The sequence below is a fragment of the Echinops telfairi genome, unplaced genomic scaffold (genome assembly GCF_000313985.2).
Source record: "Echinops telfairi isolate 266 unplaced genomic scaffold, ASM31398v2 ScPeMD7_31;HRSCAF=116, whole genome shotgun sequence".
Lineage (NCBI taxonomy): Eukaryota > Metazoa > Chordata > Mammalia > Afrosoricida > Tenrecidae > Echinops > Echinops telfairi.
Window position 1 is genome coordinate 31,233,667 of NW_022103928.1, and position 15,948 is coordinate 31,249,614.

General features: G+C 44.6%; 1 protein-coding gene and 1 pseudogene across 1 annotated transcript in view; one reads left to right on the forward strand and one right to left on the reverse strand.

Moving 5' to 3' along the window:
- The window catches only part of SEC61A1 (SEC61 translocon subunit alpha 1), a 20,095-nt gene extending 7,646 nt beyond the window's left edge, over positions 1-12,449 (reverse strand). Inside the window, exons 1-7 of the mRNA XM_004702350.4 lie at positions 12,335-12,449; positions 12,025-12,092; positions 10,199-10,264; positions 9,732-9,810; positions 8,805-8,936; positions 6,591-6,700; positions 6,156-6,309 (exon numbers count right to left, since the gene is read on the reverse strand). Of these exons, the coding sequence (XP_004702407.1) occupies positions 6,156-6,309; positions 6,591-6,700; positions 8,805-8,936; positions 9,732-9,810; positions 10,199-10,264; positions 12,025-12,092; positions 12,335-12,341 (616 nt within the window). The 5' untranslated portion in view covers positions 12,342-12,449. The remainder of the gene's footprint in view (positions 1-6,155; positions 6,310-6,590; positions 6,701-8,804; positions 8,937-9,731; positions 9,811-10,198; positions 10,265-12,024; positions 12,093-12,334) is intronic.
- Positions 12,450-13,073: 624 nt separating this feature from the next.
- LOC101660766 lies at positions 13,074-14,435 on the forward strand (annotated as a pseudogene).
- Positions 14,436-15,948: the final 1,513 nt, after the last annotated feature.

A 15,948-nucleotide genomic window follows, 5' to 3' on the forward strand; every position in this document is an offset into this window, starting at 1 on the left:
CAACAAATGTACAAATATGCTTGACACAATGGATGGATGTATGCATTGTCATAAGAGTCTGTATGAGCCTCAATAAAATAATTTAAAAAAAAATAAGAAATTTGACTTCAATGATAGACAATTACTGGCAAAGGTAAAAATCTGCAAGACCAATGACTTATTCATTGCAAACATCTTTTTCAAACTTATTCTTTTCAATTATCTTTTCCCAACAAACCAGTAAATTACACGTGAACCTTGTCAGAAAGAATACTTTGGAATTAAATTAACTACTTGTGTAGAGATGATAGAATGGATCAACAGCATGTTAGAGCAAGGCCACGGGGTAAGTTCAAGTTGAAGAGGAAGAAACTGAAAATAAGTCCTTGACAGTCACAGTATGACTGCCTGAATTTAGGCACTACCTTGATGTATCTGATGCAATGAATACTAACGACCACAAGCCAGGCAAGATGACATCAACAAAAAACCCCAAACTCCCACTAAGTTGGCTCTATTGATGACCCTCTGGGACAGAGCTGAACTGCCCCTTTAGGGTCCAAGGCTGTAAATCTTCACGAGAACAGAGAGCTCCACATTTCTCCCATTGATGTTGGTGGAACCAAACTGCTGACCTTGGGGTGAGCAGCCCAATTCATAGGCCATTATGCCCCTAGGTATCAAAGATGATGGCATCAAGAACATTAAAGAAAGCAAAAAGGGTCATTACAAAGACATGATGGGCAGAAAAGACCAAAGTGGATGACAGAAGACACACACTTGCTGTTGAACAGAGAAGCTAAAGTGAACAGAGGAAATGATGACGTAAAAGAGCTGAACAGATTTTACAGGGCAGCTTGAGAATCTACAAATGAAATGTACATGGACCTGGAGTTTGAAAACAAAAAGGAAAGTACATGCTTGCGTTTCTCAAGCCTAAAGAACTGAAGAAAAATGAAAGCCTCGAGTTGCAATATTGAAGGGTCTCTGGGCAAAATACTGAAACAGGAAGCATCAACAGAAAAGGATGCTGTCACTGCACCAAACAGAACCGGCATTTCAGGATGTAGCATATGATGAAGAACTAATGATACAGGGACTAGGTCCAAGCTGCGCTGGAGGGACTTGCAAAAATAACAAACATCTAGGAATTGATGGAGTACCAATTCAGATGTTTCAACAAATGACTGCAACATTGGAAACACCCACCTATGCCAAAACATGGGTAGACAGCTACCTGCGACCTGACCAACCATGACCATTACAAAGAAAGGTGATCCAACAGAATGTGGAAATTATCTAACATGATCATTTGGATCACAAGTAAAATTTTGCTCAAAGTATTTTAAAAAACAGTTGCAGCAATACACTGATAGAAAATGCCAGAAAGTCATGTCAGGTTCAGAAGATGTGGAACAAGGGATATAACACATACACTCAAGTATAAGCTGTCCAGAATATCAGCCGAGGCACCTAATTTTACCACAAAAACTGCATTAAAAATGTGCTGAAAAACTTGGCTTAAACACGAGTATATACAGTAATAGCTAACATCAAATGGATCTTGGCTAGATGACTAGAAAGACAATTTACTTGTGTTTTATTGACTCTGCAAAGACAATTGACTGTGAAATCTAGCAAATTATGAATAGCACTGTTAAGAGCATGAATTCCAGAATACTTCACTGTGCTCATGAGAAAACTGCATAGACGAAGAGGAAGTCATTCAAACAGAACAAGGGGACATTGAGTCATTTAAAACCAGGAAAGGTGTACGACAGGGTTGTATCCTTTCTCCATTCTTATTCAATCTGTATGCTGAACAAATAATCTGAGAAGTCATAGGAAGAACGTGACAGATTGGAGGAAGACAATTAACAACCTGGGACATGCAGATAACATGACTCTCCTTGCTAAAATCTAAGAGGACTTGAAGCACTTATTGATGAAGATAAGACTACAGCCTTTAGTATAGATTACACCTCAACCTAACGAAAACAACATCCTCACAACTGGACCAATAAGCAGTATCATGGTACGTGGAGAAAATATGAAGTTGTCAAGGATTTACTTCGACTTTGATCCATCATCAGTGCCCATGATAGCAGCAGCATGGAACTCATCTGACATATTGCAATGGGCCAATCTGCCACCAAAGATCTCCGTTAAGTGTCTAAACGCAGATGTTACTCTGAGAACTGGGTGTGCCTGACCCCAAACCATGGTATTTTCAATCACCTCGTATGCATATGAAAGCTGGGATATGAACTTTAAAAACCAATGATGCATTTGAATTATGATGTTAATGAAGAGTACTGAATATACCACAGAGCGTCAGAAGAGTAACAAAAGTATCTCGGAAGAAGTAGACAGCATGCTCCTTAAAAGGGAGGACAGTGTGGCTTGCCTCAGGTGCTTCGGACGTGCTAACAGGAGGACCCCGGAGAAGAACCTAGCTTGGTGGAGAGTGAACAAACGGAGGAAGCCCTGTCAAGAAGTAGACGGACACTGGCTGAGCCAGCGCCTCAAACGCAGCAGGATTGGGAGGGGGGAGCAGATTTTCTCATCCTTCTACTCTCTCATGGAGATCTTCAACCTGAGAAGTGGGCTTTTTTTTTTAATTAAGTCAATTAATCCTATTTCTCAGACACACCCACACAATGGCCTCCAGATGTAGGGATGACGATCACCAATTACAAATTAGAAAGGTAGGATTAGCTGAACGCTAGAGGGAAGGGGCTCTACATCGGAGAAGGGCCCCAAGAGGAAAAAACCCCTTTCCTGGAGAGGCCCAGGAAGGAAAGCATCCCAGTCAAGGGCTCTGTGTTAGAGGTCCCTGATACAAATGGAGATTAAGTCTTTAACAAGCGAGAGGGCAGTTTGTAGGCCCACCGTGGGAAATGATAAAGGATTTTCACAAATCCACTTTGAGATGGTTCAAAAAAAAAGGCAAGGCTCCAGAAAGAAGTAGGAAGAAAGGCTTCCAATCTAAGGGAGCTAGAGTGCCCGGGACATCACTAGACCTAGATAAACTGCCAAGGTATTGGCATGCGCAGGCATGCGGGGACACACAGACACAGCTAAGAAACCAGAGTATCGCGCTGCGGTGGAACCTCTGCTGCTCAGTGTAACTAACCCACAACGGAAGGCTGCCAACTCCACCCTTACCCCTCTTGCTGCTTTACTGGTGGAAAGGTAACACATTTTCAGAAACGTGGTTGGTGGGCAGGAGTGGAGAGTGCAAGGTGCCGCAAGGTACAGCGGTAATAGCATTTTCGTTTCTCATCTGTGCCAGCCCCAGAACCCTCTGCAGCTTCTCCTGGAAGCAGTTCCTGGACATGCAGAGAAGAGATTTCAGGCAGATCAGCTAACCCTCACTCCACTCACCATTCCTGAAGCCCAGGAAGTGGTTGCTAAGTGTCCTAGCCACCGCCGGCTTCCTAGTTCACCCTGTAATGGTCTTTCATCTCATTCTCCCCACCTTTTGGCCACACGTGACAATACTGACCTGTTTCCTCGGTGTATAGAAGTCAAGGATGCTAAAAGAGGTGGCCAAGACAAACCTCCTGTTTGACCCTGGTCAGGCAGGAATTTCTTCAAAGCCACACGGTGTACTGGCTATATGCTCTGTCTGCCGACATCCCTGTTCTCTCTTCCAACTACTCTTGCCTTGCTCGTTCTGCACCCGCAGCATGTGCTGATTCTTAGACCCACTTGCAGCTCTCCCAAACAGAACTTTCCTCCTGACCTCCTACAGGACTGTGTACTGGTGAGGTCTTCCGTAACTAGTCAGACGAAAACTGCAGCAAGCGCTCCCGACATCCCCTCTCCTCGCTCTGCTTTATTTTCACTTAGGGTAACACGTGACATGCAGAAAGCATACTTTTAAATGCTGTGCATTTCCAGTGCCTGGTATGTAAAAGGTCCCTGATAAATAGCTGTGGAATCAAAGGCTAGTTAATAGCCGTGCTGGGATTAGGTCCCCCTTGTCCTGTTGACATAATTATGTCTTGAAATTCATTACCTGCTGAATCTCTAGGAACAAGACAAAGTGCTAGTGTTATTTTAGGGGAAATGTGTTCTTTCTCCAGGTTTTCTCCCCACGCCTGCCAGACATTAATTGCCAGTTTGGGGGTTTTCTACTTCCCTAGGAAAACAGCAATGGTCACACTCAGTCCCAAAGGGGTCTGTTAGCAATGTATTTCCTATGTCCTGCACGACTCTTCCTGCTCTTCTCCAAGGCTCAGCTCTCTTAACTCTTCTCTTGCCCTCACTGCTTAGCTACTGAGTGCTAGTTCCCAGCTTCACTAGGTGCCCAGGGCAGGGCTGTGAACGCTTCCCCTGTCCTCCTCCAGCAGATCCCATACACTACCCCTTGTGACACTCTGAATTGGGACTTTGAACTAGCTGATTCTGGTTCGACTTCCTCCTCAAGTTCATCTATCCACCCCAGATAAACTGGTCAGACTCTCCAGTCAAGCAGATGTCTTGGTGATTCTCCTGTCTGCATGTAGTGACCTTGTTACATTGTTGATTCAGATGATCCGGGCAGAGAAGCACTCTCAGAGTGTAAAGAACGGGTTCCCAGCCCTGCTTATAACCTAACGCCAGAAACAAAACGGCTGTGGTTTTTCATTACCCTTCAAAGTTCCTTTGTCCCATTTCTGTCGTCCTTGCTAATCCCCTAACTAGCAGTGCTGTGAAATCTGATCATTGCCACAATTAACCCACAGCCACGGACTCAGAGCAACCTTACAGGGCACAACACAACGGCACCACAGCGTTTCTAAGGCTGTAACTCTTTAGGGAAGCTGTGGAGTGGCTGACCAACTTCATGGTCAGCAGCCCCGTGCTTACCCCACGGTGCCTACAATAGCCAGCTGCGCTTGCTCTCCATCCTTTTCTATTCTAACCCAACTGACAGGAAACCAGCCCCGTCAAATGCTGCTTCCTACCACCTCACTGCCCACTTCAGGGTGGATGGTGGCTTCTTTTGCGGGGTGCCGCCAGGCTTCAATGCATTTACCAACTGTACCATCTTGACCTCTGCTCTGACGCTATTTTATAAATTGGCACAGTCCTTCACACCACGAGATGGTCTTGCCATAAACCTTACCTACCATGATCTCTTTTTCTTCCTGCCTTTCTTTGGTTCCCAGTTTTCTCATTGGCTTGAGATTTTCTAAATTCCTAGGAGGTGCCCAAGAAACAGCCACATCTGATCTTGTTCAGGCTTTTCTAAGGCTCTCGGGACATTTCCTACCTCAAATTACACTTTTTGCTTTTGTGTTGTGTTGGGTACATGAGGCCTTTGCTTGTCTGGAGCTCTGTTTTCAGTATCACTAATGAGATTATATGGTCTCTGGAGGCAAGGAATTCTGTTTCCAGCACTTAATTCAAATAAAGTGTTCATATGGGCACGAAGAGCTATTTCTCACGGGACTCCTCTGAGGGAGTAGCATATTTAGTGATGAAAGAAGCGGACCTTCCCTTTTCTAATTAGTGTTCCGCTAGGTCTTTCCTTGGATGCTTGGAAGCCTTTCTTGAAAACATCCCGTGTAACAAGATTTCTACAGTACTCTGCATGGCGACGAAGCAAACCCTAGCATTTGGTACGCATCGACTGTTTTGCTTTCTGTCATGCAATCCTGTTAACGAGGGTCCGGAGAGGAAGGCACAGGCTAATGTCACCAATGTAGTCACTGCTCAGAACAGCCAAGGCAGGAACCCCCACCTCAAGTCCAGGCCTCTTGTCCAAAGCTTCCCTTTGAGTGACAAAGGGCTTTGCTTTAGGAATCTCATTTCCCTAAATTTACTTCTTAAGACCTGCAAAGTATGGGGAGAAAAAAAAAGAATATACATGGATGGTCACTATCCAGCGTTTGTAACAGCAATACAAAGGGAGAGGGGGAAAAGATGGCCTCCAAGCCCCCAGCAGAGTACTGTGTCGCTTTGTCCTTGAATGGAAACACAAGCTACGTGAATCAAGACGGATTAGGTGTCTTAGCATCAACAATAATCACTGACTACGCTTATGGGAAAATCTGTAAGTGTTGTTATGAACATACGCCTCTGTTTTTACAGGTTACAGATGTACCACAGGTTGAAGTGTTTTGGCAGGGGGATGGGGCCACACTTTCTGGAACCTGCGGCCAGCAAAGCCCCAGCAGCTTTACCTCGGCCAGTGTTGACAGTGGTGGGGCTGAACGCCTTCCACACAATGGTCTCGCAGATGTTCGTTGCAATGAAGAGGGAAATACCGGAGCCCAGGCCATACCCTTTCTGCAGGAGCTCATCCAGGAGGAGGACAATTAGTCCAGCAACAAAGAGCTGTAAAAAATAAGAGACTGAAGTACAGGCACCCAAATAGACAATTCATTATTAGCGATCCCCATGGACATGGGCTTCCCTTCCTTCGTCGACCTAAAGGCTGGGCCCGAGCTCAGCCTCCACCCACGGGGAGTGGGGAGGATAGCCTCCCTCCTGTGAGGTTAAAGGGCAAGCACAAGGCTTCCTCTCTGGAAGATTCTCCTCTAAATATGTAGTTCAGACTTATACGAGCTATGTAAGTATGAGGGGCTGGTCAGCAGAGTAGGTATCAGCATAATTACCTGGATGGTGATTAACAGGCAGATTCCAGCACCCATTTCAGAAGGGTCCCCATACATTCCGGTCATCACATACACAATAGACTGGCCAATAGTGATGATCATACCAAATACTAGAAATCAAAAGAAAACAGCAGGCATCGACTAGGTGTCAGGCATCAAGGACAAGAAAGATGAGAAATACTGACATTGCCTACAAGGAACTTGGTCTAGGAAACTTCTAATTAGTAACAGCCCCAAAGTTCACAATAATGCAAATGCCTTTTAACAACAGGGCATTTGCTTTGTAATTTCCCCTTGTCTTTTTTTTGTTTGTTTGTTTTTTACTTTATTTGTACATATGTTGCCATCATTTCCAAAACATTTTCGACTTGAGCCCTTGGTATAGTTCCCCTTTTTACCCCCTCTCCCACCCTCGTGAATCCTTGATCAATTATATATTGTTGCTATTATTTCACATCTTACATTGTCCATTGTCTCCTTTCACCCACATTTCTGTTATTTGTCCCCTCGGGGAGGGTGGGGGGCACTATATATATATGTATCTCCAATCTTGTGATGGATTCCCCCTTTCTTATCCTTCCCCCTCCCTGACCATGCCCCTCCCCTCATCGCTACTCCCACTACTGTTCCTGAGGGGTTTATCTTTCCTGAATTCCATGTACGAAAGGTCTTATCTGTACCACTGTGTGTTCTCCGGTCTAGCCAGATTTGTAAGTTAGAACTGAGTCATGGTAGTGGTGGTAGTTGGGGGGAGGTGGGGAAACATACAGGAACTAGGGGAATGATGTTTGATTCGTCAGTGCTAAAGTACACCTTGGTTTTCACCTCGTCTTTATTAAAGGAGAAGTGAAAGATGTGCAAAGTGGCCACGAGGTTGACCTAACAGGAAAGCGGGGAGAAAAATGACTGGGGAAGCTCTCCAGTGGCATACACTCTGGTGATGCAGCCCCCAGCACTCGGGCTCAAGGCCAGCCACTAGTATAGCTCACTAGTATACCTCTGCAGCTCACCATCCAGCCAAGTACAGACCACGGATTATTAACACTGGGACAGAGGGAGGCCTTCTCACATTTCTATTTAGTGGGATAATCCCCACAACGCTACCAATTCCAACACAGATATAGTGAAGAGTCACCATTCCTCGGCTACCAAGATCACTTAGAACAGATGCGTTCCTTTTGGTAGGGCCTCTTGAGTCTTGGTATACATCATTGTCAGAACCATGGAACTGCCACAGGCTTACTGCTTCCATGGTATGAAGTGGATTTCTAAGTATTGGTTTCTAGCTTCAATTTCAGCTTTTCTGCCATGTGAAATTAAATTTTACTCCACAGTACTCATCAAATATAGCTCAATTTGGTTTTATAAAAAGTGCTCTGGGATTGGGATAACAGTTGTATGAGCCCCTAATAAAATGTTAAAAATAAAAAAAAAGTGCTCTGTAACAATGAATTCTTAAAGCAGGGTAGTTTTGTTTTGTTAATAGTTTTACACAGTAAAAAAAAAGCATGTATGGCACACATACTTTAAAATCCTGATTTATGCCTAAAACTGACAGATTTAACAGCCCAGGCTCATTCAATTTAGCTTACTTAAAATACACTGGTGAGTAAGAAAATACATCTGCATAGGAAATAGTAAAATATCGTTTTCTAATTTGTACACTTAAGGTAATAGCAACAGTCAATCTAGCTGACTGGTCATTGCTGCTAGTAAAACTATTTGCCATGAGATAAACACCACTATAACCCCTATTTAAAAAAAAATCATTTTATTGGGGGCTCGTACAACTCTTATCACAATCCATACATCCATTGTGTCAAGCGCATTTGTACATTTGTTGCCATCATTATTCTATAACCCCTATTTTTAAAGTTGAGTTGTCATCTAAAGTCTCTCAAAGTCACACAGCTGGTAGAACACCTTTCTCCCTAAGTCTTTCTAAACTCAGAAGGGGAAAAAAATCAAAATCAAACCTGCTGATTAAATACTATATATCAGGCAATGAGATGGATGTTTTACATGTTATTTCATTTAATCCTCACAACTCTGACGTAAATATTATTTCCTAGATGGTAAGGAAACTGAGGGCCCAAGAAGCAAAGAGACTGGCTCAAGGTCCTATGAAGTTGGGGAACTGAAACTAGACTGGTCAAACCCTACTTCTTCCACTCAACCTCTGGGGCATCTCAATAGTCCCGCTAGCTCACTCACGCTTTTGGGCTCCATTGAAGAGAGCGCGATCTTTTGGAGTGTCACCAACTTCAATTATTTTTGCCCCAGCCAAGAGCTGCATGATAAGGCCAGAGGTGACGATGGGAGAGATGCCCAGCTCCATCAATGTACCTTGAGGTGAGGGGAAACAAAGCACAGAAACACTAGCTTAGAATAGCAAACATCAAGAAAATGTACAAGGTCTTTTACTTGGGCCCCCTTACACGTACCTCAATGCATTCCGATTTGACAGCAGCAGAGAATAACCTCAAATTATCAACAATTAATGTATATTCAATTCAGCCTGTTCAGCTTATCAGGCAATGTCCCATTCTACTGAGGAAGTCACCTGGTGTCTCAACAGATTGTTGAATTTACATTTATCATAACAGAACCAGACTGATTTTATAGGGAGAAGAAAGGATTACCTCTTTATCAGTTAACAAAAAGGGCAACATTCAAGAAATTTCTAGCATCTAGGATAGGTGTCTGTACAATTATAGCCATGAATAAGTCTTTACTTCCATTATATCAAAGTGAGCCTTACTTTCAATTGATTTGGAACTGGATGATATGAACAATAACAAAAAGATACAGTTAAAGATGAAAACACAAGACATGTAAGAATGTCATCATCATGTGTTTCAAAAGCATTCTCGTTTCCCAGTCTCTACAACATGTACTTATCTTGGTATTAGACGTTATTTTACATTCAAAACACAATTCCAAGTATGACAGCATGCCTCGATCTAGAATCTAGTGTTTACAATGTCTATTCAGTACAGCACATCAATATTTTTCATTCTATTTTCCAGACCACGTTCTTCACTCTGAACTCAACATAGAGCCAAAGCTTATAACAGAACTAAATTCAGCCAGGCACGCCCACTTTGTGCAGAGAAAAGGCACAGAGAGCCAGGGACCTACCTCTGTTAGAGGCCAGGATCACTCTCATCCAATAAAAAGGATCAGCTGAATCTGAAGACATGATACCAAACAGGGGGATCTGGAAATCAACAACAAAGAGAAAAGAAGTCCACATACTTGCTGCCATCCATCCTCGTGCCCTGCCCAAACCAAAGTCCCAAGGGACTCGGCTTCAGAGGCCCTGGAGCACAGAGCAGAACCGCTCCATAGGGTTTCTGAAACTCTGGTCTCGATCCCTTTGGGGGTTGAACGACCCTTTCACAGGGGTCGCCCGATTCATAACAGTAGCAAAATGACAGTGATGAAGTAGCAATGAAAATAATGTTCTGGTTGGGGGGGTCACCACCATCTGAGGACCTGTATGAAAGGGTCATGGCATTAGGAAGGTTGAGAACCACTGCTTTAGCACACAGCCTCATCTTCCTCCGGCCCAGCCCAACAGGGGAGAGTATGAAACCTGTGTTTACCTGGCAGCACACTAAGAAGATAAACAGAGTGATAGCGGTCCATAGCACTTTCTCCTTAAACTGAATCTACAGAAGAGAATGAAGTTCAACAAGTTAGTTTCATAAGCAAATTAAGAAAAGCAGACTCAAATTAGACCCCTCCCTGTTCACCGAGAAGCCTTGAACAACAGGAACGAATTGTGAGCACTGTGTACAGCAAGTTTTCTGTGTCTGAGGTCTTCACACACATCACCTCACACCATGCACCACTGTCATCTACTCTAGAAATGTACAAACAGTATTTTAGAGAGGCTGAGTGTGGTTGCTGCTGGTAGTTGTCGATTCTGACTGCGGGGCGACCCTGTGTGGCAGATGCTGCCAGTGTGCCAAACGTGGTGTGAAGTCACAGAGCTTTTCTTCCTGAGATGACTGCTCCCCTTCCATCTGTCTCCACACAAGAAACTAAGAAGTAGGTCAAGGGAAGGTAACATCATTTGGGACTAATTAGTAATGTTACTGAAATGACTTTATAGGAACCAGGAGTAGACATCGTTTACAAGATTCCTCATGTTTTAATAGCCAAGTGTCCTCTGCTGTATTCAACCAAAGTCAACAATGAAAAGTGAAACATCTTTATCCAATTGCCCAAAGCCATCCTTGATTTCTACCTCTCTGCCAGTTTCTCCCTTTGTTTTGTTTAGTTTCTCCCTTTATTGCAACAGCTTTGACAGTCATAATCTTGGGCAGCAATTTTCTAACTTGTCTGGTCCTTTCCCCTTGTCTGTTGTTCTCCATCTACCTTTTATATTTTGGCAATTCTCAAACGCGGGCAACCAACACACCACAGTCTTGTTTTGCCTTGGCATATTATATATTCCTTTTGTCTGGAATTTCTACCCATATCTTTTTCTCCCTCCCCGTTTCTTCAAGAAAATATCCTCCTTCAAAATCAGACATTCTCTTTCCTGAGTTACTGCTCTATCTTGTACCTATTCCTACTTCTACCCCCCTGAGTTACAAGACCAAGGTCACACAGCCACCTAGGGAGTGAAACTTATCCTCTAAGCTTGGAAGGGGAGCAGGGAGCTCTGAAATTCACTAAGAAATTGGTTCATTAAAGGCAGTACATATGTGGGGCATTTTATATAAAACAATTCCAAGTTTTGGGAAAAGAGTAGTCTTCATGGATCCAAACGTCCACACTGATGATCAATTCTACCTAAACACATGTGATTGCATTAACAGTCTGGGAAAAAATATGAAACCAGAAAGATTTTACTATTCCCTTTACGAATCTAATAAACTCTCATTCCATTGTTTAATAACCTTATTCATATTGCCAATAATATCTCAAATCTTAGCTTTTGCAACAGGAATTCTGTAACAATGAATACATATCTATTTTTCACTGTTTTTGACTGGCTGCTGTGAAGCACAGATTTATTTCAGCAGCTTGAGTCTAGATAGCAAGTACACGCTCTTTTCTACAGAATAAAGCGGCTACCCTGACCTCCTTTTAAGCAGCTGGAAACGAAAGGCAAATCCCAGGAAAACTCAACCCTGAGTCTGCCCCTGGTTAACTTAAATCCGCGTCCCCTGATTGAGGCCAGGAGCCATCTGGGGGCAGGGTACAGCACCCAGGAAAGATCGTGCAGGGGTGCCCGACGATTTCAGTGGAAAGCCCCGCACGGCCAGGGAACCTTTCTACACGACCGTACTCCGGGGAAGCGAGGGCACAGAGAATGCCACCAGGCGTGCCGAAGCCATTTTTAATTGGGCTGGAAGTGAACTTCCAGCACCTGGACACTTCCACGATGCTTTCTTGGAGAGTGGTTTGGGGAACTCACCTTCCTCTCTGGCTTCTGAATTTCCGGCAGGATGACACAGAAGGGTTTGATGACTTCCAGAAATTTGACTTGGGGAGGAGAGAAAAAGGAGAGTTAGGCCAGGGGCAAACCTTCCGGCGACGCGCGAACCCTCTGGCCCGTGATGAGTCGAGGGAGAGACAGGGTACGAGGGCCTGTGGGCGCTCGGGGACCCTCGAGGAGGGCCGGCACCCGCCAGCCCGGGTCGGCTGCGAACCGGGCGGGCTGGACCGGGGAACGCCGAGGCGGACGGGTGAGGCAAGAGGCTCGGATCTGCCCTCGAGGGACTCACTCGCCATGGCGTCGGCTGTTCAGGCTCCGGATCCCGCTTCAGCTCCGATCCGCTCCGAGAGAGACGCCGCGGCCGGCGGTTCAGCCCCTGTGGAGCGCAGCCCTTGGGCCGAGAGACACGTCAGTGTAGCGCCGCAGCGGGCGGCACCGCGCGGGGCGGGGCCAGGCCTGAACCGAGGCCCGGCTGGGGCTGGGGCAGGACAGAGGCCGTTTCCGCTTCCTGCCACGCGCTCCGGCAGGCAGCGGCGCCACGCTGCCTCCAGGAGACTACAACTCCCAGCATGCATCGGGGTCCGCGGGGCCTGTCGGGAAGATTGTACCCAGGAGGCCAAGCGACGCGAGAGAACTCGGGGAGGGGCATTGTTGCTCCTGGAGAAACTGGTCGGGAGAGCCTTGCGCGCGGGCTAGGTGCCATCTGCGCGCGCAGCCCTCCCGCTAGCAAGAGGAGGTTCCAAGTGGTTTCCGCTACTGGAATTTGTCTGTTGGCTTGCCAGACGAAGCAGTGTGGGGCAGAGCGTCGTCTGTCGCGTGTGCTTTTGGGTTCCCAAGGTCGGCCCGCCACGTAGGTGCTCACTCTATCCTTTGAATGGGGTGCCGTCTGGGGACGGAACATCCTTTTTGGTTGGGTTATTTAGCGAAAACCTAGGCCTGTAGGACCCCTGCCCTCGACAGACCGCTAATGGAATGAGCTGGCCCACTAGGGTATCCAGGGCTCTTTAAGGCTGGATGAAAGGAAGCTAATGGATGGAATGCTAGTATGGGTTGTGTGGAAGAGAAAGCTGATAACCGTGCTTACAGCTTTGATCCTGGCATCTGCAAGTGTACCTGCGGCCAAAGGAGAGGGACCTAAAAAGCAGCTAGTGGAAACCAGACCATCTCCCGGTATATACTGTTCTACCTCTGCAGTCTAAATATGTTGAGGAACATTTAGAACTGGGCTTTGCTTTCATCCGCACCACAACTGGTCATTAGATTGGCTGATGAATGGGTGTTTATGTCTTTGTGGAAAATGGGATAATGAATTCGGGACAATTTGGAAAAGATACATGTATTTATCTGAGGAGTCCACGGAGAGATTTTCTTCCCAAAGTTGGAGTGATTACATTTTCAGGATTGGCAGGCTTGGTTTCAAGAAAAGTACATATCCATTGGGACTAGCAACTTTAGGAGCAATGATTTGCTACCCAGTTCAACCAGAAATAATTGCAAAGGTGACTGGGAAGAAGGCATATTCTGCAAGCCAGCAATTTATGTAGCAGTTAAGTCACTGGGCAAAGAGCAACAAAAATTAATCCGTTCCTGAACCTAAAGCAAAAACTAAGGAAGTTCTGCTGAAATAGAAATACCTACAAAGACAAGTCTTGTGGTAAACTGAGGGACTGGATGAGAATGTCAGGCAGCCAAATCATCCATGCTCCTAATTACGGGTCTGGAAAGCAGACTCTGGTGGGGGAAGACTCACGGTTATGAGATATAAAGAAATCTTAATCTACATCCTCATGACTGAACACGGCCCCTCCAATAACCCCCCTCAAAGGAACTGTCATAAAGGAGCTACCATATAAGATGAGTCATTTCTCTGTCCACTACTTCACAATGCCTAGAGGTTATCTGTAGATCAAAGCAATCAGGTTCTACAGCCAACCCTCCATGAATGTAGCAGCCTCCTGGGGAGGGGTTAGAGGGGTTTGAGGTCAAGTAGCACTAGGTCAAGATGCTGACTCATCTCACTGCTTTTTTATTAGGTTAGCAGCTTATGATATTACCTATTAACTATGTAATATGTTAGCTGTATGACATGCATGGCTTATGACAGATCTGTAAGCCCCATTATACATACCCATTGGAAAATACATTCTCTCTCAGTCCTGACATGGAATGAGGAGCCCCTGTGACCCACTGTCTGTAATATTTTCCACAATCTCAGAATGGCTCCTGAGGACCCCCTCACATTCAGGGCCTGTGCCAACAGAACTCTACTCTGAACAAAGACCAAATCAGAACCCACCTCAGGTGCTGCACCGTTTATGCCTGACGCTAAGGTCATGGATCACGGGCAGTCCCATCCAGAAGATGTACACATGTGCAGCCCTAGAAGCTGAAGTGGATGTCCTAGAGAACTACAAGATGTATGAAGGTGCAAATAATGATGAAAAGTCATGTAAGGGGTAACTGTGATACATAGAGTATAACTTAATTCAAGATCTCCCCCCTTACATCTGGTAATGGCCAATCGCATAGATGGTTAATACACAATGCGATGCAAACAGTATGAAATGATAGATGAAGAGACAGGTGTAGAAGTATTTACGATGCATTTGATGACTTTTAAGGATGTTTTTACAAGATCAAAATGGAATAAATATAAGAACACTGAGGAGACAGATATGAAAATATGTACATATATACATACACCGAATATGTCTGCTTAGCTTTTCCAAACTTATGTCAGCTAAATTAGAATGATGTGTGAAAGGCTCTTAAGTTTGTTCCCATTTTCTCATTGATGATCTTTATAGCTCTGAGGTTTACATTTAGGCTTTTGATCTATCTTGAGTTCGGTTTTGCATGTGCAGTGAGGCCAGAGTACTGTTTCATTCTTCTGCAGATAGAGATCCAGTTTTGTCAGCACCACTTGTAGAAGAGCCTGTCTCCCATTTAATGCCCCTGCCCCTTTGTTGAAGATCAGCTGTCTGTAGCTTGAATTGCCTCCTATCCATGAACATGGGATGTCCTTCCATTTATGTAGGTCTCTTTTGGCTTCTTGTAATAGTGTTCTGTAGTTTGCTTTATACAGGTCTTTTATTTCTTGGGTTTATTCATATATATATACACATGTATATATACATACACATATATAAAATTTTATTATATGTTATGTCATTTTCTTTCAGAACTCTATGTTAGTATGCAGGAATCCAATTGAGTTTTGCTGACTTTTGTTAATCTTGTTTCCTACCATGTTGCTAAAATTTTCAGTTGTCCCTGACCATCTTTTTGTCATGTCTTTGGGGAGTTTTCTGCATATAAAATCATATTGTCTGCAAATAGTGACTTCTTTTACTTTGCCCAGTGTCTTCTGTTGATTTTTTTTTTTTTTGGTCTAATGCTTCTGGTTAAGACTTGCAGCACACTATAGAATAAGAGTGGTGATAGGGACATTCTTTTTAAAAAAATAATTTTATTGGGGGCTCGTACAACTCTTATCACAATCCATCCATCCATCCATTGTGTCAAGCACATTTGTACATTTTTTGCCATCCTCAAAACATTTGCTTTCTACTTGAGTCCTCGGTATCAGCTCCTCATTTTCCCCCTTCCCTCCCCAACACCCCTCCCTCATGACCCCGTGATAATTTATAAATTATTATTATTTTGTCATGTCTCATACTGCCCAATGTCTCCCTTCACCCACTTTTCTGTTGTCCATCCCTCAGGGAGGGGGGTATATGTAGATCCTTGTAATCGGTTCCCCCTTTATACCCCACCTTCCCTCCACCCTCCTGGTATTGCCACTCTCAGCACTGGTCCTGAGGGGTTCATCTGTCCTGGATTCCTGTGTTTCCAGTTCCTATCTGTACCAGTGTACATCCTCTGGTCTAGCCAGATTTGTAA